This window comes from Mustela nigripes, chromosome 17 (assembly GCF_022355385.1).
Source record: "Mustela nigripes isolate SB6536 chromosome 17, MUSNIG.SB6536, whole genome shotgun sequence".
Taxonomy (NCBI): domain Eukaryota; kingdom Metazoa; phylum Chordata; class Mammalia; order Carnivora; family Mustelidae; genus Mustela; species Mustela nigripes.
The window spans coordinates 5710031-5737070 of record NC_081573.1 but is presented as its reverse complement, the minus strand read 5'-3'; the positions used below and the strand labels follow the sequence as shown (position 1 = coordinate 5737070).

The following is a 27040-nucleotide window of genomic DNA, read 5'->3' as shown; positions in this document are numbered from 1 at the left end:
TGGTGAGGGCATGACATTTCATTGCATTACTCACATGCCAGCTTGCCATCGAAACTGGACAAGCAGATGGCAAAGGCTTGGAGCGGGCAAAGTGGGAAGCGGAAATCCATGGTGAACGTGTCTGGGGCCACGCGGCCGAACTGGAGCACCAGGTAGTCGGCTGAGGAGGAAGTCAGAAACTAAGGAAACCTAGCCCCCACTCCTCAACTTCCTTCCGCGGGTCTCTGATTACCACTTCTCAGAGGCTCGTCGACGCTCCCACTAAGCCCAGAAAACCTGAGGGCCGTTTAAACTACAGTTCCCAAGAGGCTTTGCAATAACGCGGGCTCGGCCCTGCCTAGAAAAAAGCTCAAGGGCTGATGGGGGAAGTAGTTCTCGTCCGCTCATCCCTCGCCCTTCCAGCCCTGGCCCAGGTAAACCGGTTCCTAGGAGCTCACGGTCATCCGGATGCACGATCTGGAAGTTCTTGACCGAGGCCCGAGTGACTCGGCCGTGAAAATTGAGTACGTAGGCGCCGCTCTCGTTGCTCCACGACGGGGCTTTGTTTTGCAGCAGGACAAGCCCCTGACGGGCCCCGCGTTGGAGGCGACTCAATAGCGACTCCTGTTCCTAGAAGATAAAGCAGGGGGCGTGGTTAAGCTTCCACCACTGAACTTTTTTTCTTGGGATGCAGATTTTGCGTTCCTAATCTCTCTTCCTTGAGAAACACGGAAATCTGACAGACTCCCTCTGGCTTCACATAGGACCACCTGCAAGCCATGGGCCCCCTTCTCCCTTAGGGCCTAGGGCAGATCTCCCAGGCCTTCCTCCCCGACTGACCCAGAAATTCCCAACCTTAACCAACTCACGTTTTGAGGTTGGATACGGATTCTCTGGTTCTGGGCATTGATTTCTGGAATGATCACAGTCATTTTCCGGGGCCCTCGGAATCCCAAGACGTTGGTTTCCTGAAGGTATTGTGCTCTGGTTGGCCTGGCTCTTTCTCCCTCCCCACCGTCCTGCTTCATTCTCTCTTGTCTCCCACACACTTACATAACACACAGCCCCCAGCTCCTCTCTGATCCGAGCAGTCTCCGGGATGAAATTCTTCCTTTCAGGATTCACCCCATTGTCAAAGATGGTGAACTTGGTGCCCAAGACATTAGATCTGCCCCAGGAGGAGAGTGAGTGGTCAGGGTAAAAATAATTACTGTTTTGCTGTACATTAAGTGCTTTCCCACATCGTGTCATCAACTCTTCCCATTAACCCTCTAGTTGGCACTTGGGTTCCGTGTTCCGTGCATCTACAGTCCCGCCCCTTCTGTTTCTTTGATGAGCCATGATTTTTAGTCTCCTGCCTTTTAGGCGCCTTCTTCCCCCTAAAATACAAGAATACGCACACCACAGCCCTGGCCTATGGGAATTAGGAGTCCCACCCTCTTGCCACCCAATAAGTCAAACGTCTTAAACGTCAACCTCTGCTCCAAATCCCCTAGTTTTCTTATTTCCACCCATGCTGGGGCTACCGCCTAAGATATACACAGCCCATCAATCCTTAAGACGAAAGGTCCTAAAACAGGTGGAACTTGTGCCTGGTGGCCCGATTGTCCTCTCTCCCCCAACCTTCCCGGCACCCCCAAGCCCTCCTGCCACCTGTTTCTCACACATATCAGGGCTCTGCCCACCTGACTTTGCCCACAAAGTTGTCCCCATCCCGAGACAGGTCTGTGGGGTCCAGGGAAATGAGGTAATTCGAGGTTTTGCTCCTTTTTCTCTTGCGCCCAGCCAGGAGGAAGTGCTGTGGGTAGGAAGCATGGCCCATCAGAATCAGTTTCTAGTATCTGGCTAGGGTTAGGGGTCCAAGATAAAAACAAAACAAAACGAAACAAAAAAAAACACCGTGTCCCCAAGGCAGAGGAGAGGGTAATAGAGCAAAAGGTATCTCGAGCCTTGCTCTGGAAGATGTGGTTCTCACTGAAGGAAGTCATCAGCTGGGTCCTGAAGGGGAGCTTCACATCTTAATATCCCCCTCATTCCTTCGGCCACTGGGTCCTGGATCAGGGCTGAGCCCCGGCAGCGTTGAGCCTAACTGTGGCAGGCTGGGTGGCTTTGGAGACTAGGAAGGAGCCTCCAGCGGGACTTTGGTAGGCATCTCATCAGGCAAAAGCAGGTCTAGCACTACTGAGTAGGGGGAAACCCTCTCTTTGGAAGACTGCCTGGAGGAGAGGCCGCCCAGCCCCTGCGGAGGGGGAAATTGGCAGTTGAGAGGGGCGTGGTTTGGTTCTAGACTAGGCAATCCGCGAGGGGAGGGGCTTGGTTCCTAGGGGGTGGGACTTATCCCAGGATTGGGGAGGGGCCTGATAGATTAGAAGGTTCAGCGAGAGACTGAATTTGGACAAACACAGTGGGGCCAACACTTCAAGAGGGTGTGTAAGGGGTAAGGTTTTAGACCCTCAGACGGCGTGGCCTGACTTTAAGAAAGGTGGGCCCATCTCGAGTGGACGAGGCTGTTACCGGCTTGGTTAGGGCCTATGCTACCGCGAAAGCAGCCTAGTTCGGAGAACGTTAGGGTTTGGCGTTGGAGTTCAAAAGTCCTTGCTCAGTGTCATCACTGAGCAAGACCTGGATTCGTGGAAGTCTTGACCTCGCTCAGTAAGGGGCGGGACTTGCCCCCTGGGAGGTGGGGTTTGCTGGAGAGGAGGCCAGACCGCACCTTCTGGCCTTCGGCGGCATCCAGGTAGAGATAGTAGAAAGGGAACATGCCCTTGTCTACGCCGCGCTTGTCGCGGCTGATGCGACACTGCATCGTGCGGCCGCGCAGCGCCGGCCGCAGCACATAAGCTTCCATGTCCTCTCCCAGACGAGGGCCAGGCGCGCGGAGAGGCGCGCGGGGCGAGCTGCCCACATCACTGCTTCCCGCGCCGACCTCGCCTTCCGGGGTCTCGGACACCTCTTCGGCTGCCGGTGGGGACGTCCTCACTCTGGACTCCGACTCCTCTTTCTTCTCTTCCAGGTCTTCGCCCTAGTCCAGGCGCCAAATTAAAACTGAGGCATGGCTGAGACCCGCCTCCACCGCAGCCTTACCAACTGCTGATTGGCCATACCGGCGCAGGGTTACGCCCCCTCCCAACCATGTTTTCTGACTATTGGTTAAACGTCTTAGCTACGTGTTGATTGGCCAGCACCTTCAAGGGGCCCACCCAATCAAGCCTTCATCATCTGTTCATTGGTCACCACTAATAGCGACCCTCTGGAGCAACGCCCGCCCCATCTACCCATTGGGAGAATCTCTTCGACAGCACTGTCGGTTCCGCTAAAACCAGTGTTGTTTCGGTCCAGATAACATCTAACATGGCCCGGATCTCAGCAGCTGAAACTGTCTTACTCACTCAGCGTGAGTGCCAACTGGCCCTTCCCTATCACTGATTCACCCCCTCCAAAGCTCGCTGCCTTTCGGTGGGCTGGATTTTGAGGTATGCCTACATCAATATAAATCCTCCAGATTGACTTCATAAACGGTGCACACCCAGAAACACTGGTAGCCCAATCATAACAGGTTCCACCCATCAGCAAAAAGGGCCTCTGATTGGGCTGCAGACCCACCCTCTCTCGAGTCCGAGGCTAGCTAGCCCTCCACTTAAATCCTGATTGGCTGTGCCACCTCCTACCTTGTTGGAGGCCAAGTCTCCGCGTCCCAGGTCATCATCCATGCCCGGGTTTGGTTGTGGACTGGGGGCCTCGTATTCATTTCCAACATCCCGGGGTTCACTCTCTTCCTCCGCACTGGCCCCTAAGGGGTGGAAAGGGCCAGAAAAAAAGACTGGTTCAGGGCACCTGGGTCCCAGGAGTTTAGGACCAGGTCACCAGTGCTGCTGGAAAAGGCCAGATATCCTGGGTTCCTGGCCTCTCCATATTATTCATGCCAGATCCTCCAGCTCCCCCATGTGCACGGTGTCTACACTGGCTGAGTAGTCTCTCCCCTGAGTCTAAGGACAGGGGTGGGGTTAGAGTCCTCCCTTTACCTTGTCCCAAAGAGGGCATCCGAGAGATGGGCAACTAAAATGGGAGGGAGGAACGGGGTTTGGGGTGATAATCAAGGACTCTGTTATTGAATCGCTGGTCATGTCATGAGAATAGAAGGAATTGTCATACAAGAAATAACAGTAACGAAGTACTGATGATGCTACAACATAGAGAGACATTAAAAACATGCTAATCAAAAGCAGCCAATCATGAAAGATCATATACTATGTTATTCTATTTCAAAGAAATGTCCAAACTGAGAGGGGGATGGGGTAACTGGGTGTGGGCATTAAAGAGGACACATGATGTGATGAGTACTGGGTGTTATACACAACTGATGAATTATTGAACTCTACATCTGAAACTAATAATGTACCATATATTGGCCAATTGATCTTAAATTTTGAAGAAAAAAAAATGAAGTGTCCAGAATAGGCGAATCTAAAGAGACAGTACATTAGTGGTTGCCTAGGGCTGGGAGAAGTGAAGTGTGGAGAGGAGGGTGTTGTGGGGGGGGGGGGGGGGTGGCGTCACTGCTAAAAGGTACAGGGTTTCCTTTGGGATAATGATAATGTTCTAAAGCTGATTGTGGTGATGGTTGCTCGTCTTTGTAAATATACTAGAAACCATGGAATTGTAAGCTTGAAATGAGTAAATTGTATGGTATGAGAAATATATTTCAATAAAACTGTTACAAGAGGGGTGCCTGGATGGCTCAGTCATTAAGCGGCTGCCTTCAACTCAGGTCATTGTCGCTGGGTCTTGGGATCAAGCCCAGCATTGGGCTCCCTGCTCAGCGGGAAGCCTGCTTTTCCCTCTCCCTCTCCCCCTGCTTGTGTTCCCTCCCTCACTGTGTGCCTCTCTCTCTGTGTATCAAATAAATAAAATCTTTAAAAAACAAAACTGTTTGGTTAAGCAGCTGCCTTCGGCTCGGGTCATGATCCCAGCGTCCTGGGATCGAGTCCCACATCGGGCTCCTTGCTCAGCAGGGAGCCTGCTTCTCCCTCTGCCTCTGCCTGCCATTCTGTCTGCCTGTGCTCGCTCTCTCCCCCCTCTCTGATAAATAAATAAAATCTTTTAAAATAAATAAATAAATAAAATAAAAAACAAAACTGTTACAAGAAAGGGGGCCATATGGACCAGGGGACCGGATTCCACCCAGTGTCCCCGAAATTACCAGGTCGTTGGTGGGCTGGCCAACCCCTGCGTCGAGTCCCTGGAGGCTCTTTATAAGGAGGTGGAGAAGCGGGGACATCCTCCACGGAAACTTCCTCCAACTCTGGGTCGGAACTGTCTGGCAGCCAGGAGAAGGAAAGGGACTAGAGATCAGGATTTCAGGAGGTTGGGGAGGTGGGAAAGGGGCCTGGAGATTGAGATTCCTGAGTGTTGGAGAAGGAGTAGTTTCAGGATCTGGATTCCTTGGTGTGAGGGATGACAGGGCCCCTGGGGGCCTGGCCTCCTGGTTTCTTTGGAGAACAAGGATTGAGATTCCAGACTCCTGGATTCTGGTGGGAGTGTAGTTCTAGGGTACAGGCAGCCCAAGGACTCGAGATTACCTCCTTCTGTCGGCGATGCCAGTGGGCCATGCTCACCGCTGCCATCTCCACCGCAGCTCACGATGCCCAGGGCACTGTGGACACCAGAGCGCAGGTGTGCCTCTGGCACGTTTTCCTGGAGGAAAGGGTTCCCAAGGCCTAGGAGAAGGTGCAGCGAGACCCATTAACACGATGTACAAATTCCAGTCCTCTGCGAAGATCCGCGCTCTCAGTGACTTCCTGCGTGACCACCCAAACCCCGGAGACCCATGCAGAACGCAAAATCCATCCTAAGGCTCAAGCAAGCACATCCCTGCGGCTAACTCCGTGCCCGCACAATCGCACACGCAGCTCTCGGTCTCTCTGGGACCGGTCTTGAAGATCCAGGCCTGGGCCCCCACCCGCCCCCGGGGCTTTGTTAATTCCAGCCTTCACTCTCCGGAATTGAATCTCTGCCTTTCTGCCTTTTCCAGGGCGGCCGCCTCCCCCGCCCCCGCCTGGACACCGTCCCCGGCCGGACACCGCCGCCGCTCTCGCGCCCCACCCTCTAGTTGCACCGGGCTCCGCCCCCGCGGTCTCCTTGCTCCGCCCCTGAGTTCTCCCGGGTCCTGCTCCCCGGTGCCCAAGGGCCCGGTACTGGTCTCATCAGGACTCCGCTTGGACCCTCCCCTTTCGGCCCCTGGGGGCCTGGTCCCAAACTCCCGCAGACCCCTCCCTCTGGGACTAGGCTCCTGCCCGACACTACAACTTTTCCTCACTGCTGTCACCCGCGAGGCGCTCCTCCCGTCGCCATGGTCGCCGGGGCCACAGGGAAGCGTCGGGATTGGCCTGAACCATGAGGGGCTCTTGGCGCTTCCGCCGCTGCTTCTTCTCAAAGAGCCGTCTCTGCGGAGTGGAAAACGGGGGTGTGGGGGCCAGGAACCGAACCGGAAGACGGGGCGAAGGAGGGCCTGGGGTAAGGGGAGGCATGCCTGGAGGGGAGTCCTGGAGTCCAGGCTCTCAGTCCCTCATCTCCTATTTCCTTGGATCCAGGAGTCCTGGCACCCGTCAGGTCCCCCAGGTCCTAGAAGTCCTGCCCTCCAAAACCCTTGTTCCTTAGAAACGTTGCATTCTCATCACCAAGATCTGTTTCTTTAGGATCCCCAATTCCTATTTTCTCATTTCCCAGTTGCAGACTTGATGCTTGGAGAGAGCCAAGGAGGGCCAGGAGTCCCAGAACAAAGTCCTGGGGTGGTGCCCCTGGAAGCTTTGGAAGACTGATGGGTGGGGGTGAGGGATGGGGGGGATTGGGGGGTGTCAGTACTCCTTGGCATAGTACCTGGTGTTCCAGCTTCTGCAGTCTCATGGCGATGAGCTCATCCCCCAGCACCCTGAGAGAAGAGCAGGGTCATGGTGACAACAAGCAGGGCACCCCAGCTGCCCCAAAGCCACCCCCCCTTCCCTTTCTTCTTGCCCAACTTTGGGTTCTGAGCACTGGTGAGGTCACAGAAGGAGCAGAACCTCAGTCTGCCCCACCAGTTCTGAAACTCTTTTTTTTCAGCACTGGCCTATCTAGAATGCAGGATTCAGGAGTCCAGGCCCCCAGCCCCTTACTGTGAGGCTGACAATGCTGAACTTGCAAACATGGCCATAAAGCCATGAAGTGAGTGTAGGCATAATCAAACCTTAAGCCCCTCCTGCACCCCCGTTTCCATCCTTGCCCATCCTGTTGCCCCACTCACTCTTTCTTCCATGTGTCATTCTCCTGAGACATTCTGGAGAAGCAAGAATGAAGAATCAGGACACAGACCCAAGATCCCAGTGGACTCCACCCTCCAACACCTGATCTTAAGCTTTAAAATTTTCTCCTGGACCCGAGCAGCCGGAATTCTAGCACCTCCTCCATCAGGGATCCAGCCGCCTTTTTCCAGCTTTCATGACTTTGATGGGCGCAGGAATCCAGTTCTCTCTCCCTCCAAATAGCTAACTCTCCTTTAAGTAGGCATGGAAACTTAGGACTCTTGGCCCCAAACACTCGACTCCTGTTGACCCCAGGTGGCCAGCACCCACCTGCCTGGGATCAGGCAGCTCCTCTCCTCGTGCCTGTGGAGGCTTTTCACATTCCCACTTTGGTACCTTGCCTCTCTGACCAATTTCTAAACAATACCTAACCCTCTCTTTAGCTGGGGACCTAATCTCTGGGTCTCTGGGAATTAAGCAGGCAAAGAAAGAGGGCTCAGAGGGAGGGGGGGGAATTCCCACTGGGACCTGCCCTTATCCCCTCCCTCCTGGCCCCCCACACTCCACTTCCAACAAAGCAATGACCCTTGACCTCCACTGCAGCTAGGCAATCCTGCTCCAGGGTTCTGAAATGGAAGGGCGTGGAAGGTGTACCTTAAAGGGACCCAAGAGAGCCGGCATCTCTGGGTCGCTCTACTACACACGTGTGTGTGTGCATACAACATGTGCATGTGTATATACGCACACACGTATGTCTATACGCATATATACATGTATACGTATATGTATATCCATGTGTGTATATGGAGTATACATATATGTGTCTTATATTAGATGTACATGGCTTTTATTAGATATATATCTCTATCTATCTATCTCATATATTATATGTTAGAAATTTATAAGATGACCTGTGCCAATTGCTACCGATCTGTAACTTGCAGCCACTTCTTGTGGAAAAATAGATGCGGAAAACTACAACAGCCAGGAGGCGGAGGCAGGCGCCTCCTGGCCAGCGGAAGTGGCCTCATTTTCCCCTGCCTGCAGGGAATTGTAGTTCTCTTCGAAAGCCTCCGCTCTCCGCAGGAAATGCGGCATCAAGAGTTAGAGCTTCCGAGAAGGGAACCGAGGCTTTCGAGAACAGACGAGCGACTTCGGCAAGGGGCGGATCGCTAGACAGGGACCTGGGACCTGGAGCCAACGCGGACCAATCAGACCTCTGAGGGCGGGTCCTCTGCTGGAAAGTGGGCGGGGCCTCGGGGGGAAATCACCCGAACGCGCCGGAGGTCTCAGCCCGGGAAAACGCCCTCTGCGCGGAAGGAAAGGTTAGGGTTTGGGAGGGGTCCTAGATTGGGTCGTGGGGTGGAGCGGGAGAAGGGGACCAGAGGGCTGGAAAACTGGGTCCCGGGGGGGATGGACTGGGCACCAGTACTTCTAGATCCTGGCGAAGAGGGAGGCTGAGGGGCCTGGACCTTTGGTTCTGTGGAAAAGGGGTTGAGATCTCGGATTCCTCAGTCTGAACGAAGAGACTGGGTGCTGGGAGCTAGGACTTCTGGGTCTCAGGAAGGAAGAGCTGGAGGTGCGGAATCCTGTGTCCCGGGAAACGAGACGCTTTGAGTCTTGGCTCTTAGAAGGGGGACGGGGGCGGCGCTGGAGGCCCGGACTGCTGGGTCCATGGGAGTCCTGTCTGACTTGGGACAGACATTATCCACCTTTCTGCCCCCCACAGGCCACGCCGCCATGCCTTCCTCTGGGCCCAGCGCAGCCCTCCTTCTCCTCTTGCCACCGCTGCTGCTGCTGCGCACTGTCCTGGCCTTGCCCCTGGAGCGGGGGACGCCCAAGCAGGAGAGCCCTGCGACCGAGAGCCCAGTGAGTGGCCCTGCCCTGCTTTCCCGCCAGGTGTTTGCAAGTGGTACTACAGTCCCGCGGATCCGCGTCGCTCCTGGGTGGATACTTCCCCCACCGCCGCGGCTTTAAGTTTAACTGCCATTCTTTGCCGTCCTGGGGCTTTGACGTGGTGAAAAACTCGGGGCTAGTATACGTGTGTATGTGCATATTTCTAAGTCCCTGGCTCTGAGGCGTGGGGGAAATGAGGTCAGATTTAAGTGACAAATCTGCATTACCCCCCTATGTTTTAAGTGCCATCCCCAAGAAGGAATCTGAAAAAAGAACTACATTTCCCAGTAACACCTAGGGCAGGTGGAGTTCCTTAACTGGGGTGTGCTGGCTTCCTGGAGCTCGTGGGAGTTGTTAAAGCTGTGAAGGTAGTCCCAACATGTGTTTATCAGATGCTGTGAAACCTTTGGTCTTAGGGAATTTGAGACTCCCAAGGCTCAGGCGCTGATTTCTGGCCTGACTGCTCCTACAGCCTTCATCAGTAAGGGTCACGTCACTGTCTCTGGAGGGGATGGTTCTATGCTCCTGTGTGGCGGTCCCACCTTGTGAGCTAGGCCTGTGCTTGGTGACATCTTTGCAGGCACAGAAGGCACTTCTAAGTCCCCTTTCCCTTCATTCATCCCACACATTTCTTGAGAGTGGACACCAGGGTGATGGTCAGAGAGGAAGGATTGTGAACTGAAGTGCAAAATGCAAGGAAGGACATTCCAGGCAGGGGGAACAGCCTGGGCCAAGACACTGTGGTGTGGAGAGCAGAGTGAGTAGAGAGACATGGAGGTGGCCAGTGGGACTGGAGCAGAATGGGGAGGGGGCAGGTCACGTGGGGCCTCAATGGGGAGCGCCCAGCCTTACTTCACAGGTGAGGCTGAAGCACAAGAGGGTTTAAGTAACTTGCCCAAGAACTGAGGTTTCTAGGTGTAGCAAATAAAAACACAAGATGCCCAGTTAAAATTGAATTTCAGACAAGCATGCATAATGTTGCATATAAGTAAACTCTTGCAGTATATTTATAAATTATTTGTTGTTTATCAGAAATTTAAAGTGAACTAGGCATTCTAGCTGTCCTAACAAGGTCACCTAGCTAGTAATTGGAAGATTTGGGATTCCAGCCCGTTGGCTAAACAAAAATGTCCACACCTTGGGGCACCTGGCTGGCTTAGTCTGTATGGCATATGACTCTTGATCTCGGGGTTCTGAATTCGAGTCCCACACTGTGGTATAGAGATTACTAAAAATAGAATAGAACAGAATAGAATAGAACAAAACAAATAAATTAACTTTAAAATAATGATGTCAACACCTTAATTCCCAGAACCTGTGACTATCTTACCTTACAGGGCAAAAGAGGGTTTGCAGGTGTGATCGAGACAAGGCTCTTGATGGAAGGAAAAGTTAGCCTGTGTTATCCAAGTGGGCCCAACGTAAACACAAGTGTTCTCTATAAGAGAGAAGCAAGAAGGTCAAAGTCAGAGGTGATAGGATAACGTAAGCAGAGGTCACAGTGATGCAGAGTCATGTGGCAAGGAACACGGGCAACCTCTAGCAGCTGGAAAAGGCAAGGAAACAGATTCTCCCTTAGGGTTTCCAGAATGAACTCAGCCCTGTCCTGTTCTGAGCTTCTGACCTTCAGAACGCTAAGGGAATACATTCGGGTTGCTGTCAGCCAGTGGGAAGTCGGTATACCCACAGGGGCCTGGCTGAGCCATCAGGTTATCCGGCTCCTACCGCGTGCTCGCTACTTACAAAATGATGGCAGTAATAGATTGAGGATCGTGCCAGGCCCTTCATCTTGTGTACTTTTCACCATGGCGCTGAGAAGCAGGGAATTTATTGCCTATTTTATTTTTTATGATTTTATTTATTTGTCACAGGAAGAGAGAGACTGAGAGAGAGAGAGAGCGCTAGCAGGGGAAACTGCAGACAGAGGGGGAAGCAGGCTTCCCGCTGAACAAGGAGCCTGATGCAGGATTCGATCCTAGAACCCCAGGATCATGACTCCAGCTGAAGGCAGATGCTTAATGGGCCGAGCCACCCAGGCATGCCACCCACCTACACACGCCAGTCTGGGTCTAGGAGCGTAGGGATTTTTGTCTGTCTTGGTCACTTGCCGAGTCCCTAGCAGAGCACCTAGTGCGCGGTAGGAGCGCGGGGATTGCCTGATGAACGATGGATGAGAGTATGTTTCACGGCTCGCCAGCAAATACTGGTGTGTCCACCCTGAGCACCCGCTCCATGTGTGGCGTCGGGCTGGGTGTCTGTCTCCCCGTGTGATGTCTACTTTGTCTCCACCAATGGCCTGGGAGGAGACAAGTACCTCGGCCCAGGGGATCAGCCTGGTCTTACGGAGCAGCTGGGGATCAGAACCAGGGCCACCTGGCTCTAGAAGCTTTGTCCCATGGGGCAGGCCTGCCTCTTGCTCCCAGCACGGGGCCTCGGGGTCCTTCAGCCGGCCCCCAGGGATGTTGGCCCTGGCTCCTAAGCACAGGGAGAACGGGGGGGGGGGGCGCTGTGTTCATCCCTGTCCCCTCAGGACACTGGCCTGTACTACCACCGGTACCTCCAGGAAGTCATCAACGTGCTGGAGACAGACGGGCATTTCCGTGAGAAGCTGCAGGCTGCGAATGCCGAGGACATCAAGGTGCGGCTGGGCACAGGCCAGGTGGGAGGGAACGAGGGGCGCGTGCTCGTTCCTGTTGCTCTGCACTCCATGCCGTGTGACCGCCCCGTGCTGTGCCTCAGTTTCCCCTTCTGTAAAGAGGGCGCACTAGCCGAGTCTGCGTTACAGGGTTCAGCTTAGGATCACTAGAGGTGAGATGCGTCAAGGATGGAGATGCACAGGGTGGCGGTCCTCGCACCTACCATGCACGTGCAGGTCCCCCGAGGGCCAGGCTGGTGTGTCCTGCTCAGGAAGAATTCAAGACACAGGAGATGTGGTTGCAGCTCGCCTCCCCTCTAGCTCACGTTGGGCCTCCAGAGGGGCCGAGATTGTCGTCATTTTATGAAGGGGGCCATGGAGGCCCTCATGGCAGTGTTTGTCATCCATATAGGCTCTGTGTCCCCACAGGGCTGGCTGATGGCGGCTTCCCCCTCCACAAGGAGATGGGGCTGACTGGCCCCCTTTCCTCCTTCCTGCCCTGCCGCACACAGACTCCCCCACCCCGTTCAGGTGCGTGTGGGCATGCCCCACCTAGAGGGGCCTCCTTGAGTCCTTGGTCCCAGAGAGGACCCAGGTGGCCCTGCTCCCCCAAAGCCTCCTGGCATTTCTGGGGCTCCCATGTCACCCCCATCTACCTGGCCACCAGTGACGGACCAGCAGAGCCAGAGACCCTAAAGCTCAGTCCCTCCCATTGCCCACCTGGGATAACCTGAGGTGCAGCCATCCCCAACACGCTGCCAGGGTTCAAGATCATATCAGTGGGAAATGATCTTGGAAACAGAAGGGCCAGTGAGGCAGGCAGAGTGTGGAGAGCGACGGGTGCCCAGTACAATGAACAATCCCAGCTCCTCCTCATGTGCTCCGGGCTGAGCAGCCTCACCCTCTGGACCCTGGTGTCTTTCTCAGATACTGGGGGTTCTGATGCAACACTTTGCGGGACGTGAGAGGTGTAGGATGGTGAAGATCCCCACCTCAGGGCCTGCTCTGGCACATCGTGAGGCCACAGTGGATGTCAGTCATCATCCTTGGTGGTGGCAGTAATATCTGCTTGAGTAGGAAAAGAATATGGGGAGACACGACTCTGACCTGATACCCAGTGGCTTTTGCTGGGCTCTCAGTTTGCCCATCTGTAAAATGGGGCTGTGGGCAAGATTAGAGGACAGACCCAGGGAGTCCAGCACAGGGCTTGGCCCAGAGTAGATGCTTGACTGGTTGGGTGAATGGGGCTGTCTTCATGGTCACTGTGTCCTGTTGCCTCTCAAGGGCCATGGGCCCTGTGGGCCGGGGAGCCCCATTGTGAGTCTCAAGTGACCAAAACAGTCTGAGCAATGACAGATAGCAGAGGGCCTTGGGCGGGCCTCAGGAGGGCACAGTCCAGCATGACAAGTGAGAGAGAACTTTTGGAGCAAGGGTGCCCCTTGCCCAAGTGAAGTCTGAAGTCTGAGTGGGGATATCTGTGGTGTAGAAGTTGTTGTGGTGTGTGTGTGTGTGTGTGTGTGTGTGTGTGTGTGTGTGTGTGTATGGGGGGTTGAAGGCATGGCATTTCAGACAGCGGGAACTTTGTGTATAAGCAAAGCATTCTGGTACTTTCCGTGTCTCCCCGTGGTTCATGATCACTGCCATAAAGACAGGGGCGATGGGGCTAGAGAGGTGGATGTGTGCAGGGTCTCGGGTACCGGCCGCAGGGATTCTGTCCTGGGGGCCCTGGGGAGCCATGGGGGCTGTGAGCAGGAGAGGGTTGGGGTCAGCTCTGAGCAACAAACAGAATCTGAAGTGAGAGGAGAGGCAGCCCAGGGAAGGCACCCCAGGGAGGGGGGCGGGGAGTTGCCCAGAGGATCTTTCAAGGGAGGTGTTGTGTGCTTTGAGTGTCTAAGGGCAGTGAGGATCTGCTTAGGCCTAGAAAGGGGGTGGCGGGAGAATCCTAGGCAGAGGGACCAACCAGCATGTGCAAAGCCCAGGAGGGGGAAAGAGCCTTGAGTGTGGAGGCTGATGCCCAGTTAGTGCTGCTGGAACCAAATGTGATTTGACGGATGGTGGGCCTCGGGGCTCCTGGGGTGGGCAGGGCCTCAGACGCCAGGCTGCAGGGCTGGACCTGGTCTCGGAGGCTTGGGGAGCGGGTGGGCCAAGGGTCTGTAAGCTTTCCAGGCTTCACAAAGCTGGTAGAAGTCTCCCGGGAGGGCAGAGAAAGGACGAGGCTGCCCCGTGCGCCCCCTTCAGGGCCCCCAGCCTGACCAGTGTCCCCTCCACCTGGGCAGAGTGGAAAGCTGAGCCGGGAGCTGGACTTTGTCAGCCACCATGTCCGCACCAAGCTGGATGAGCTCAAGAGGCAGGAGGTGTCTCGGCTACGGATGCTGCTCAAGGCCAAGATGGATGCGGAGCAGGAGCCCAGTAAGCAGGGGTGGGTGGGGTGGGATGGCCTCCCTCCTAGGGACTCACCACCACCCCCACCCCACCCCTGTCCACCACCTAAGATGTACATAGAAAATTGACCGAGTTTTCTTTCTAGAACCATCTACCGCTAACATGACTGGTGGATTGTTTTTTGCTTCTCCGTTTCATTTTTTAAATTTTTATTTTTAAAAACCATTTTCATTTAATGGGGCACCTGGGTGGCTCAGTTGGTTAAGTGGCTGCCTTCGGCTCAGGTCATGATCCCAGGGTCCTGGAATCAAGTCCCACATCAGGCTCCCTGCTCAGCAGGGAGTCTGCTTTTCCCTCTCCCTCTGCCTGCTGCTCTGCATACTTGTGCTCTCTCTCTGTCAAATAAATAAATAAAATCTTTAAAAATAAATAATAAATAAATAAAAACCATTTTCATTTAAAATATTTTTTTTTTTAAAGATTTTATTTATTTGACAGAGAGAGATCACAAGTAGGCAGAGAGGCAGGCAGAGAGAGGAGGAAGCAGGCTCCCCGCCGAGCAGAGAGCCCGATGCGGGACTCGATCCCAGGACCCTGAGATCGTGACCTGAGCTGAAGGCAGAGGCTTAACCCACTGAGCCACCCTTGCGCCCCCCCCCTTTTTTTTTTTTTAAATGATCGAAAGAGAGAAAGCATTAGCAGGGGGAGGGGCAGAGGGAAGGAAAAGGAGACTCTGCTCTGAGCACAGAGCCCAATGCGCGGCTTGATCCCAGGACCCCGAGACCACGACCCAAGCCAAAGTCAGACACGCCTGTTTTCACGACTTACCTGATTCCACGGGTCCACTGACGAACACGTGTCTCCGGTTGTACTGTGTGCCGGGGACCAGGCAGGTGCTGGAGCTCCACGGTGACCAGATGGCCTGCATAGGCACCCACGGCTGTCTGCTGATTTAATTATTACAGTTCCAGAGTTGACCACTTCACCATCCATTGCTGTTGCCTGGGTCCCGCTTGGATCACTGCAGTCGCCTCCTCCCTGGGCTCCCTGGTGCCTCCCCTGCTTTGGGTCCTAGTCCCCGCCCCTGCACTCCTTCAGCAGCCAGGGGGATCCTGTAGCCATTTCCTGTGGCCACTGCAGCAAATCACCACAAATTCAGGGGTTAAAGAACACACACCAATTCCCTTACAGTTGGGAGATCAGAATCGGAAGTCAGTTTCACCCAGCAAAAATCAGTGCATCAGCGCAGCCGCACTCCTTCTGGAGGCCCTAGGGGCAGCCTGTTGCCTCGTCTTTTCTGGCTGCTGGAGTGGCATTCCTTGGCAGGTGGCTTCTTCCTCCGTCCTCAAAGCTAGTATGTAGCCTTTGTGTTCAGTGCTCACGTGGCCTTCCCCCTCTGCCTCCCTCTTTTTTTTTTTTTTTTTTAAGGTTTATTTGTTGGAGAGAGCGCGCACGCGCATTCTTGGGAGCATGAGCAGTGGGGAGAGGCAGAAGACAGGAATAAGACTGTGCTGAGTGTGGAACCCAATACCAGGCTTGATCTCATGACTCTGAGATCATGACCTGAGCCGAAATTTCAAGAGTCGGAGGCTTAACCCGCTGAGCCACCCAGGCACCCCTGCATCCCTCTTAGAGGGACCCTTATGGTTGCATTGGATCTCCTGGGTAACCCGAGATCACCTCCCCATCTCCAGATTCTTAATTTAATCACCTGAAAGTCACACTTTGCCACCTGAGGTCCCCTAGTCATGGGTTCCAGGGTTTAGGGCATGGGCGTCTTGGGGGTGGTGACGCAGTCCATCACAGCATCCAGTCCACATCCTGTCCCTCCTCTTCTTAGGACTCACCCCGGCTTCCCAGAGGTCAGCAGGCCCAAGTCCACGGTCCTCACGGCTGCACTGCCTACCCGACCCCTCCCTTTACAGGTGCCCTCTCCTGTCAGCGTTTTTAATAACGCTTCCGGGCAGCGTGTGTCTGTCACCTCTGGACCTTGACCCTGGCACTTCCCTCTGCCTGGGATGTTCTCAGGCTCTTTGCACTGCTGGCCAAGCTTCTGTCTCAGCTCCTACCCTGATGGGGCTGCTCAAGGGAGGTTCTGTTGGTTGCTATCCCTGGGATTGCTAGGGTCACGTGTGTTGGTCCTCTGTCTCCTGCTGGGTGCTGGGGGCAAGGGGAGCCCACGCTGCTGCTGTCTGGTTCCCATGGCGGCCCCAGGGCCAAGTACCACGTCTGGCCCAGGGGTAGGGGCTCAGCCCCCATTAGTGGCATGAATAATGCATCATGAAATTTGATCTGTGTCTGTGTCCTGTGAGCCTGTCCCTCCTCTGGGCTCACCCTGGGCAGAGCTGGCCCCATGGTAACACAAGACCTCAGGTTCCCGGCCTTCCCGTGTGTGTACAGTTCTCTCCCTTCCCAGAACGGGAGCCACTGGAGAGCCGGCCTGGGTCTGATTTACATGTCCCGCTGCCCCTCACAGGCTGGCTTTAGCACCCCGGAAGTCCCAGGTCAGGTTGTGGCAGGATCAGTTTCTTCTGCTGGGAATCAGTTCTGGGTCTCTCTTTGGCTTGGATACGGCCAGCTTCTGCCTCGTGTCTTCCCTGCAGTGTCCAAATTTTTTTCCCTTTTAGAAGGAAACAAGTCCTCTTGGATTTGGGTCTACCCCGAGACCTTGTTTTAACTTGGTCACCTCTGGGAAGACCCTCTCTGCCAATAAGGTTACATTTGGAGGGTCTGGGGGTAAGGACCCCAACAAATGGGTTTTGGGGCACATAATTCAGCCCATAACAGGACTTGCGCTCTGGAGTCCGGCAATGGGTTCTAATATTCTCTCTGCCACTTCCTAGATGATGGTGACCTAGACAAGTCCCTGACCCTCTCTGGGCCTCAGTTTTCACATCTGTAAAATGGGATCATCGTAGAACCTTTGTCTTAAGATTTTTGTGAGAAATAAATGCTCTAGAGATGCCTGGATGGCTCAGTCGGTTAAGCTTCTGCCTTCAGGTCAGGTCATGATCCCAGGATCCTGGGACTAAGCCCTGCATTGGGCTCCCTGCTCAGCAAAGGAGTTTGCTGTTCCCTCTGCCTGCCATTCCTCCTGCTTGTGTGTTTCTCTCTCTCTTTCTTTCTGATAAGTAAATACAATTTTTAAAAAATACATTAAATAGGAGTGCCTTGGTGGCTCAGAGGGTTAAGCCTCTGCCTTCAGCTCAGCTCATGGTCCCAGGGTCCTGGGATTGAGCCCCTCATCAGGCTTTCCACTCAGCAGGGAGCCTGCTTCTTCCTCTCTCTCTGCCTGATGTTTGTGATCTCTCTCTCTGTTAAATAAATAAAGTATTTTAAAAATGCATTAAATATATTTAATGTATTTAAAGCAGAGCCTAACATATAGTGAGTACTCAATACATGTTGATTATTATTATGGTTATTGTTTTGAGCATCAGAGTCAGCTGTGGTGTCACCTCCTCCAGGAAGCCCTCCCTGATTGCCCCAGCTTCATTCAGGACATCCTCTGTGCTTTCCCAGTACCTGCTGTGACCTCCTTCAGAGCAGATCTAGCCCAGGGATTTTGAAAGAAGGAACTTCTGTGCACTTTTTTTTTTTTTTAAAGTAACGTCTCCCTCATCCAGATGTACAGGTGGATCACCTGAGCCTCCTGAAGCAGTTTGAACATCTGGACCCTCAGAATCAGCACACCTTCGAGGCCCGCGACCTGGAGCTGCTGATCCAGACGGTAGTGTGTGTGTGTGGGGGGGTGCTCTGGGCAGTGAACTGAAGGAGGCTTCATGGACAGGGAGAAGGGAATGGAGCCTGGGACATGTGCTCCATCACCCTGGTGTTCTCCGAGGTCAGTGGCTGCAAAGGCCAGGCAGTCCCCGGAAGCCTCCCCAGATTCTCTCTGGGAGAGCAAGGTGTAGGCAGAATGGGCTGGGCTCCATGCAGACCATTTCAGATCCTTCCTCGGCTTTGTCCTTCCCCATATGACTTGGGTGGGGGCGGGGGTGGCAGAATCATGCAGAATCGCGCCCCCCAGAGATGTCCCACCCTTCACATCCCAATCAGTGGAACCTCTGGCTGCGTAGACCTCTCTTGGTGAAAGAGATTTTGCAGAGGGGATTAAGCGGAGGGTCCTGAGCGGGTGAGATTACCCTGGGTTATCGGGTGGGCCCTCCGTGTCCTCACAGAGGGAGGTGTGACTACCTTTGGAGGTAGCAGTGTGAAGCAGAAAGTGCTCAGTTGCTGGCTTTGCAGACAGGGGAAGGAGCTGCCAGTGTGGAAGGCAGTTCTAGAAAGGAGAAGTCTGTAGAAGGAGCATGGCTCGGCCTCCACTGTAATATGAGCTCTGTAAAATTATTTTCATATCTCTGGCCTCCATAATACAAGATGATCAATGTGTGTTGTTTTCTTTCTCTCTCTTTCCTTTTTTTCTTTAAGTAGGCTCCACACCCAATGTGGGGCTTGAACTCAGAACCTTGAGATCGAGTCATGTGCCTGACAGACTGAGCCACCTAGGTGCCCCTGAATGTTGTCGCCCTCGGCCCGCAAGGATGGCAAGAAGCCCCAGTTCAGACGCATCTTCTCTCTCTTTATTTCCGCAAGTCTACACACTTATATACGCTTACATGACCAATCAGCGAGCAGGGTACAGGAGGGAGCGAATCAGGCTGTGCAACTAAACGAACAACTTCGCTAGCAACCAATGCTGTTTACCTCCTCTTTGGGCGTTCTGCTTAGTCTCACGAGGCAATCCTAACCTGGCAACTAGCCAGGCGCCATCTTTTAATGGCGGAGGCCGCCCTGGCCAGGGGCCTGCCTCCGACAAATGTGTGTTGTTTTACACCATTTACATTTACACCAAGTGTACAATTATAGCAGCCATAGGAGCTAATAGAGCCCTTATCTGAGAAGCAGGATCTCCAGCCCAGCCTCATGGGGACAGCCAAGGGCGGCGGGGCTGGGGAGTGCAAGGCTGTGCCCAGACTTGACCCTGCCTCTTCCCTGCTTGCATTCCTTCCCTGGGTCCCCAGTGCCTCCAGGACAAACCTGGAGTGCCCCGTTTCTGGCCTCCTGGAGCTTCATCTAGTGGCCCTGAAGATAATAGCCGTCAGTTGAGTATTCCTGGCATTGGGCTCAGTCCCTGAGAAATGTTTTTGCTAGTCACTTCCAGAATATTCCAGAAACTCTGCTTTTCTCCAGCCCCACCGTCCTTCTCCTAGCTTCAGCTCGCAACATCTCTCATAGCTGCTTCTTCAGTGGGCTCCCTGCTTCTGCCTTCCGAGCTCACCAGGACTTCTCAACTTAGCACTCTTGACGTTTGGAGCTGGATAATTCTTTGTTGTGGGGGAGGTTTGTGCATTATAGGACGTTTAGCTGCATCCCTGCTCTCTACCCACTCAGTGCCTGTAGACCTATCCTCGTTGTGAGAACCTGTTCCCCACACAGCAGCTGTGTTCGTTTCTTATACCGCCCTATAACAAATTACCACAAACCTAATAGCTTAAGACACCTTGAAATTATCGCATTGTGTAACAACTTACCACAGACTCAGTGACTTAACACAACAAATGTGAGGCGCCTGGCAGGTTCAGTCATTAGAACGCTTGACTCTTGATCTTGCAGTGGTGAGTTCAAGGCCCATGTTGGGTGTGGAAGTTACTTAAAAAATAAAATTCTTTTTTGAATTAAAAAAATAAAAAATAGAATTGTATTCTCTCCCAGTTCTGGAGGCCAGAAGTCCAAAATCAGTATCCCTGAGTCCAAACCAAGACTTTGGCAGAGCTGTACTCTCTTTAGAAGCCATAGGGAAGGGGCGCCTGGGTGGCTCAGTCGTAAAGTATCTGCCTGCAGCTCACGTCATGATCCCAGAGTCCTGGGATCGAGCCCCACATTGGGCTCCGTGCTCAGCAGGAAGCCTGCTTTTCCCTTTCCCACTCTCCCTACATCTGTTCCCTCTCTCGCTTTATCTCTCTCTCTCAAATAAATAAATCTTTTTTTTTTTTAAAGATTTTATTTATTTATTTGATAGAGAGAAATCACAAGTAGATGGAGAGGCAGACAGAGAGAGAGAGGGGAAGCAGGCTCTCTGCTCAGCAACTGCATTGGCTCAGGTCATGATCCCGGGGTCCTGGAATCAAGGCCCGCATCGGCCTCCACCTGCTCTTCGGGTAGCCTGCTTCCCCCTCTCCCTCTGTCTGCCACTCCCCCTGCTTGAGCTCTCTGTCTCTCTTTGTCAAATAAAAAAATAAAATCTTAAAAAAAAAAAAAAAAGTGGGAGGCGCCTGGGTGGCTCAGTGGGTTAAGCCTCTGCCTTCGGCTCAGGTCATGATCCCGCGGTCCTGGGATCAAGCCCCACGTCCAGCACTCTGCTCAGCGGGGATCCTGCTTCCCCGCCTCTCTCTCTGCCTGCTTGTCATCTCTGTCAAATAAATAAAAGCTTTAAAAAAAAAAAAAAAAGAGAGAGCTCAGGACATGGAGCCCAGGACTGGGTGGAGATTGGGGTGGCCCTTGACCAGGTTCAGGGCTGAGGGCCTGGAATTTGGAGGTTGAAATTAGGGCCTAGGTGTGACCATCTGCCTCTCTCCAGGCCACCCGGGACCTCGCCCAGTACGACGCAGCCCATCATGAAGAGTTCAAACGCTATGAGATGCTGAAGGAACACGAGAGACGCCGTTATCTGGAGTCCCTGGGAGAGGAGCAGCGAAAGGAGGCAGAGAGAAAGCTGGAAGAACAACAACGCCGGCACCGAGAGCACCCCAAAGTCAATGTACCTGTAAGAACCCTCATTTGTGGCTACCCCACACCAAGTCCAACTCTCCAGGCACCGCAAGATGAGAAAGTAGCCAAAGAACTACAATTCCCAGCAGATCCTGAGGCCAGAAGGCCCTTTAAATATGCTCAGCCACCTCCAGGAGCTGCTGGGAGTTGTAGTTTTTCTTGCTTGAGGGGCATGACATTCGAGGGCTGGGAGGGACTCAGACTTCTTGCTCATGAGCCCCTGGCTCTCCCCTCCACAGGGCAGCCAAGCCCAGTTGAAGGAGGTATGGGAGGAGCTGGATGGATTGGACCCCAACAGGTTTAACCCCAAGACCTTCTTCATACTGCATGGTAAGGTGGGGAAGAGCCCCAAGACCCAGGCTGAACCCTGAGGCTCTGACCTTTCTGGGGCCTGAATTCTAAGAAGTGTCCCCATTGCAGTGAGGCTTAGGCAGGCCAAAGAGATCTGAGCCTGACCCTCCTGTTGGTCTAGAAGGGTCCACCCTTCTGCATTGCTAGAACCTTCTAGTGAAGATCTAGTTCTCTTTTCAGGGATACACTAGACTCCTCGGTTCTCAGGCTGATACCCACTAACTGAGCCATCAGGCTTGGCTAGGCTGGGCGTGCCTCCCACAGTAGCCTAGGAGCCCTGCTGCCAAATAAACAGGCCTCCAGGGACTGGAAGGCTATCTTTTCCATGGTGGTTCAGACACACGTATCCCTTCATTCTCCTCCTCTGAAGGAACCTAACCCAGGTTTGCCAGGACCCCCTCAGATGTGCTTGTCCCAGAAGCTGCCAGCAGTCCGCGGAGCTTAGCTGGGCCTGGCTCATTGATTCAGCAGACATTTCCCCAGTTCCCTCTGAGACCAAGCTTCGTGGAGAGTCTGTGGATCCCGCTGTGAAGGGAACCGAGCTCCCCCCCCTCACACAGCCAGTGATCAGGCAAACTGATAACGCTGTATTTCGGTGAATCTAAAAAATCCAGGTAGTATAAGATGTTCTAGAATTTTTTTTTTTAAAGATTTTTTTTTAATTTATTTATTTGACAGAGAGAGATCACAAGTAGGCAGAGAGGCAGGCAGAGAGAGAGAGGAGGAAGCAGGCTCCCTGCTGAGCGGAGAGCCCGATGTGGGGCTCGATCCCAGGACCCTGAGATCATGACCTGAGCCGAAGGCAGCGGCCTAACCCACTGAGCCACCCAGGCACCCAGATGTTCTAGAATTTTTACACAAGCCGCCCATGAAACTCACACACCACCAATACCAAGATGTCTCTTGATCTTGGGGGTGGGGGGTGGGGGGGTGACAGTCAAGGAAGGGGATTTGATAATAGTGCCCCGAGGAGTGCTAAGAGATGAGTAACGTGGAAGAGATGACAGGAGGGTTATGGGCGGAAAGTGTATTGTATCCACCAGCCCCCATGTGGCTGTTAAGCTCTTGAAACACACCAAGGAACTGAATTCTCTAGTTTTGAGACATGATTTTTTTTTTTTTTTTTTTTAATTTGTAACTGTGGTAAAATACACCTAACCATGAAATGTCCCATCTTTGGCCCTTTTGAAGTGGATAGTTCAGGTAGGCTAAGGACACCCACATGTTGTTCAGCCAAAGTCCAGAATTATTCTTCATCCTTTCCAAAGGAAAACTCTTTGGTCAATCAACAACTTCCCCACTACTCCTCCCCACCCAGCCCCTGGCCACCTCCCTTCTGGGTGCTGTCTCTGTGAATTCTAGCTATTTCACACAAGTGGACTCATACAGAATTTGTCTTGTTTGGGACTGCTTCTGTCTGCCTTAAGGGCTGACAGAATCCAGCTGTGTGGAGGATAGGCTATATGGTGGGAGGGCCAAAAGCCTGGAGAAGACGGGACATGCTGGTGGCTTTGCCATGGGAAGGAGGGAAGAGGGACACCTGGGTGGCTCAGTTGGTTGGGAAGGAGGGAAGAGCCGTTGGATTGTGGGTTTACCTCGAAGGGCAAGCTGGTAGGACTCGCAGCTTGGATGCAGCTGGATGAGGATTATGAGCTAACAAAAAGGGTCAGGGGTGACTCTGAGGTACTTGGTGGGAGCAGCCATATTTGGGAACTAAGTCCGTTCGTGTTAAACTGCAGATGTCTGTCAGACACTTATGTGGCCAGGAGAGTTGACAGTTGGATATTCAGGTGTAGAGGCACTGGTAGATGAGAGACTGGAGGGACCCATCTGAAGAGGGGCGGGCCAGTCACAGTCTTTCTGTAATGATCCAAATGTTCCGTGCCATCCAATATGGCAGCCACCAGCTACATGTGGCTGTTGAATGCTTGACTGGTAACAAGTGGGGTGAGACACTGGGATTTTTTTTTTTTAGATTTTTATTTTATTATTTCTTTGAGAGACAGAGCAGGAGCAGGGTGAAGGGCAGAGGGAGAAGCAGACTTCCTGCAGAGCAGGGGTCCTGACGTGGAACTCGATCCCTCCCAGGATCATGACCTGAGCTGAACAGTTGAACAGTTGCTTAACCCACTGAGCCATCCAGACTCCCCCTGGGATTTTTTATCTTAATCGATTTAAATTTAAATGGCCAGTGTGGCTGGTGGCTACATGATGGATTCCAGGATTAGATGGCCTGAGCCCTGGGGCCCACCGATAGGTAGCATTCCGATAGGTAGCATTCCGGAGGAGGATGGAGCCAAAGGAACCAACGAAGGAGAATGAGGGGTATTTGGGAGGAGAAAATGATGTTCTGGAAGCCAAGGGCAGAAAGTCAAGTAAAATGCTGGTGAAAAATTAACCATTGGCGGGATCCCCCGGGTGGCTTGGTCAGTGGAGCATGTAACTCTGGATCTCGGGGTTTTAAGTTTGAGGCCCACACTCACTGTAGAGGCTGCTTAAAAATAAAATGTTTTTAAAAAAATTAAACTTTGGATTTACGAGGTCAGGGTTTCCAGCCTCCTCTGAAGGACCAGTGTGGGCGCTGATCTGAATGAGCGAGGGGTGGGGGCGGGGGGACAGCGAGCGTGGCCCATGCGGCTGAGAAGCCTGGAGCCTCGGAGCCATACAAGCTGGGTGACAGGTGGAGAGATTCCTGTGGCCGGGGTCTCTGGGACAGAGGCCTCTGACACCCCTGGCTCCTGGGCAAAGGGCTTGATCCTGTGCCTAGATCATCAGGGGTTAGGGATCAAGTAGTCCTGCATTATGACCATCCCAAGAGTGGTCTTGGCAAAGCCCGCCTTCGTTTATTCCCTTCTGGAGACCCTGGTTGGTAGGGATCTGGCTGTCCTAGCAACTGGCCAATGGGGTACTGAAGCCTGAAAGGTATCATTGTATTGTTGGAGACCCAAGGATACCTGTCTTCTCATAACAGAGCCCACATCAGCCCCCAATTCTTTCTCTAGCAGAAAGAATTGACCCACCCTGTACTCAGTCCCCCCAAGATACCCTATTGTCTCCCCCTCAGATATCAACAGTGATGGGGTCCTGGATGAACAGGAGCTGGAGGCCCTCTTCACCAAGGAGGTGAGCGAGCATTTTGGGAACCACGGGTGCAGAGGATGCCCGCATTGGACATGTGTCCCCTTGGGTCCCCCTGGATGGGAACTCAAGAGAAACTACAACTCCCAGCAGCCCCTGGGACAGAAGGAGGCTACCAGGAGTGTCATGGGGCCCCTGAGGACTTCTGGGAGTTGAAGTTGCGTGGTCTCTGTGTGTAAAGAAACGGAGTAGCCTAGGTGAGAGGTCGCCCTGGACCCCTCAATGTGTCCTTCCTCTCCCTTGACACTGCTGCAGCTGGAGAAGGTGTATGACCCGAAGAACGAAGAAGATGACATGCGGGAGATGGAGGAGGAGCGGCTTCGCATGAGGGAGCACGTGATGAAGAACGTGAGATGAGGAACGGGACATGGGGAGGATGGGGGCTGGGGTGGAGTGAGGCCCAGCTCTGTTTCTTACCCTGGCTCCCCAGGTGGACACCAACCAGGACCGCCTTGTGACCCTGGAGGAGTTCCTCGCATCCACCCAGAGGAAGGAGTTTGGGGACACCGGGGAGGGCTGGGAGGTGAGACCATGGAGGATTCTCTGAGTCCTGAATGCCTCTCTCCCCCCAGCCCGAAGCCTTCTTTCAGAGTCTCTGGACATTTCTTTTACCCTCTGGGTCTCTGTGTCCCTACCCTGGCTCTCTGCCTCCCTCTGTCTCTGGGTTCAGTCTCCATCCCCCTCTGGGTCTCTCTTCTCCCCTTTCTCTGGGTCTTTATCACCCTCAGCTTCCACGCAGAGCTCTTCTGCCCTCACACGTGACCCAGGCCGCCTCTGTTAGCGGCGCCCTCCCCAGCACAGGTGGGCTAAGGCTCACGGCACCCTGCTGAGACCCCTGCCCTCACCTCGCAGACAGTGGAGATGCACCCTGCCTACACGGAGGACGAACTAAGGCGTTTTGAGGAGGAGTTGGCCGCCCGGGAGGCAGAGCTGAATGCCAAGGCGCAGCGCCTCAGCCAGGAGACAGAGGCCCTGGGGCGCTCTCAGGGCCGCCTGGAGGCCCAGAAGAGAGAGTTGCAGCAGGTGACTGGCCAGGGAGGCTGGCCCCATCCTCTAAGTCCCTGATGGCCTCTGTCCTTGTATATTCAGAAGCTGGGAAGGCCTGTGGCCACCATGTTCATCACTACTAGACTCTCAGGTGGTGACCGCCATCTTTAGTAAGGGCGGGTGTCCCCATCCCTGACCGCTCTGTGGCTGCCATGGTGGATAAGGGCAGTGGGGCTCTAAGCAAGAAAGTGGGAGGGAGGAAGACCAAAGACAGAGTGGGAGGCTAGACTCAGCAAGGGTTCAGTGAAGGCTTCCCGGTCCCGAGGTATGAACCAAGCCATGACAGGGGAGGGAAAACTGGATCTTCTTACTGTTAAGCCCAACTCTCAGAGAGAGAGAAAAATGCCAAGGCCCATAGGGAAGGGATGGGTTCAGGACCACTTAGCAGGTTGCCATGGAGACTCGGTATCATCCCCTCTTGCCCACGCAATCTGCCCCACTCGCTGCAGGCCGTCCTGCAAATGGAACAAAGAAAACAGCAGCAGCAAGGCCAGAACAGCCGAGCCCCTGGCCCCGAGGGACAGCTCCAGTTCCACCCGGACACAGGTGCTCTGGGCACCCCGGGGGCGGGGAGGGTGCTGGCGGCCACTCCAGGTCCGAGGGAGGAAGAAGCTGGGATGCCTACTGCTACCATTGCCTCCCTGCATTTCCAGATGATGCACCTGTCCCAGCTCCAGTGGGTGACCAGAAGGATGGCGACCCTTTAGAAAAGAAGGTTCCCGATCAGCCTCCACAGCTGCCCCAGTCGGACACCCAACACCTGTGATCCTCCTGGGACCCCCCCGCATACACACACACACACACACACACACACACATACACACACACACGCTCTGGGTTCCTACCGAGGCAGCTGGTGGGAGGGGGCTGTGGAGTCGACATCAACCTCCCTGGGGGGCCAGTGACTTGTGTGGCCGCCTGGGGGAGGGGAGGGCCAGGTGGCTCTTCACACATTGCTCCCTGAGCCCTACATCTGCCCCTCAGCTTCCACAGCCTCCCAGTCTGTGCTCCCTTCTTTCCGAGACCCCCAAGTCTAGTTGGACCCTCACTGCATCCCTAACTTAGGGAAGTCCTCTCCCTCCTGAGAAGGGTTGGCTTTGTGCCTGCCTTCTCGAGATGGTTTGGCCTCAGCTGCCCAGGTCATGGCTACCCTGGCATCCTGCCTTTGTCCCCACTGCTGCTGGAATGCCTGCTGTCCGGCTTCTGTCGGCTGATGAGGTATTTTTTTGGGGGGGGGGGGGGTCTCGAGAGAACCATTGATGCTCAAGGACAGTGTCTTCCCCATGGCTGGCTGCGAGGGACAGCAGAGTCATGAGCATAGCTGACTAGTGCTGACCCCAGGAACCCAGACTTTCCCTGACCCCTGGCTTCCAGCTGCCTGGCTCCTTGCCCTTTTCCCACACAGCCCCAGAGGGGTCCTGGAGCCAACCCAGCCCCAGGATCAGGTTCCAGCCCCTCAGCCCATGGAGGAGGCCCTGCCCCACTTTCTGGCCTTTTTTCACATGGTTCCAAGTTCTGCTCTGTACTCCAGTTCCATCCAAATACACTTTCTGGAACACTTTCC

At 54.0% G+C, this 27040-nt stretch overlaps 2 protein-coding genes across 11 annotated transcripts; one reads left to right on the top strand and one right to left on the bottom strand.

The window, feature by feature from the left end:
- TULP2 (TUB like protein 2) lies at positions 1-16227 on the bottom strand. Of its 9 annotated transcripts, none has more exons than XM_059382507.1 (15): positions 15881-16227; positions 14998-15116; positions 10483-10590; positions 10290-10380; positions 7259-7291; positions 6856-6907; positions 6296-6422; positions 5559-5696; positions 5180-5296; positions 3648-3769; positions 2693-3001; positions 1665-1777; positions 1033-1147; positions 849-947; positions 1-609 (listed from the first exon to the last, which is right to left on the bottom strand). In XM_059382507.1, exons 4-15 carry the CDS (start codon positions 10322-10324, stop codon positions 262-264), a joined length of 1608 nt encoding a protein of 535 aa, XP_059238490.1. In that variant the 5' UTR covers positions 10325-10380; positions 10483-10590; positions 14998-15116; positions 15881-16227; the 3' UTR covers positions 1-261. The 9 variants fall into 9 exon arrangements, with proteins under 9 accessions (XP_059238490.1, XP_059238489.1, XP_059238494.1 ...); XM_059382506.1 differs by having other exon boundaries at positions 14998-15113; XM_059382511.1 differs by lacking the exon at positions 15881-16227 and having other exon boundaries at positions 1-160; positions 438-609; positions 14998-15873.
- NUCB1 (nucleobindin 1) lies at positions 8472-27039 on the top strand. Of its 2 annotated transcripts, none has more exons than XM_059382514.1 (13): positions 8472-8581; positions 8986-9125; positions 11716-11790; positions 14064-14196; positions 17796-17899; positions 20750-20935; positions 21180-21270; positions 24356-24414; positions 24685-24777; positions 24860-24952; positions 25282-25452; positions 25926-26022; positions 26130-27039. In XM_059382514.1, exons 2-13 carry the CDS (start codon positions 8997-8999, stop codon positions 26240-26242), a joined length of 1344 nt encoding a protein of 447 aa, XP_059238497.1. In that variant the 5' UTR covers positions 8472-8581; positions 8986-8996; the 3' UTR covers positions 26243-27039. The 2 variants fall into 2 exon arrangements, with proteins under 2 accessions (XP_059238497.1, XP_059238496.1); XM_059382513.1 differs by having other exon boundaries at positions 11683-11790.
- The last annotated feature ends 1 nt before the right edge of the window (position 27040 follows it).

What these genes read in the sequence shown, in the direction of transcription:
- NUCB1 (XM_059382513.1), top strand. Translation starts at nt 8,997, where the DNA reads ATGCCTTCCTCTGGGCCCAGCGCAGCCCTCCTTCTCCTCTTGCCACCG. An exon ending in AGGCCCTCTTCACCAAGGAG is followed by an intron (nt 24,415 to 24,684) that starts GTGAGCGAGCAT and finishes ACACTGCTGCAG; the next exon opens with CTGGAGAAGGTGTATGACCC. An exon ending in CCAGTTCCACCCGGACACAG is followed by an intron (nt 26,023 to 26,129) that starts GTGCTCTGGGCA and finishes CTGCATTTCCAG; the next exon opens with ATGATGCACCTGTCCCAGCT.
- TULP2 (XM_059382507.1), bottom strand. Translation starts at nt 10,324, where the DNA reads ATGCCATACAGACTAAGCCAGCCAGGTGCCCCAAG. An exon ending in TGCAGAAGCTGGAACACCAG is followed by an intron (nt 6,423 to 6,855) that starts GTACTATGCCAA and finishes TCCACTCCGCAG; the next exon opens with AGACGGCTCTTTGAGAAGAA. An exon ending in GAGACTTGGCCTCCAACAAG is followed by an intron (nt 3,002 to 3,647) that starts GTAGGAGGTGGC and finishes CGCCTGGACTAG; the next exon opens with GGCGAAGACCTGGAAGAGAA.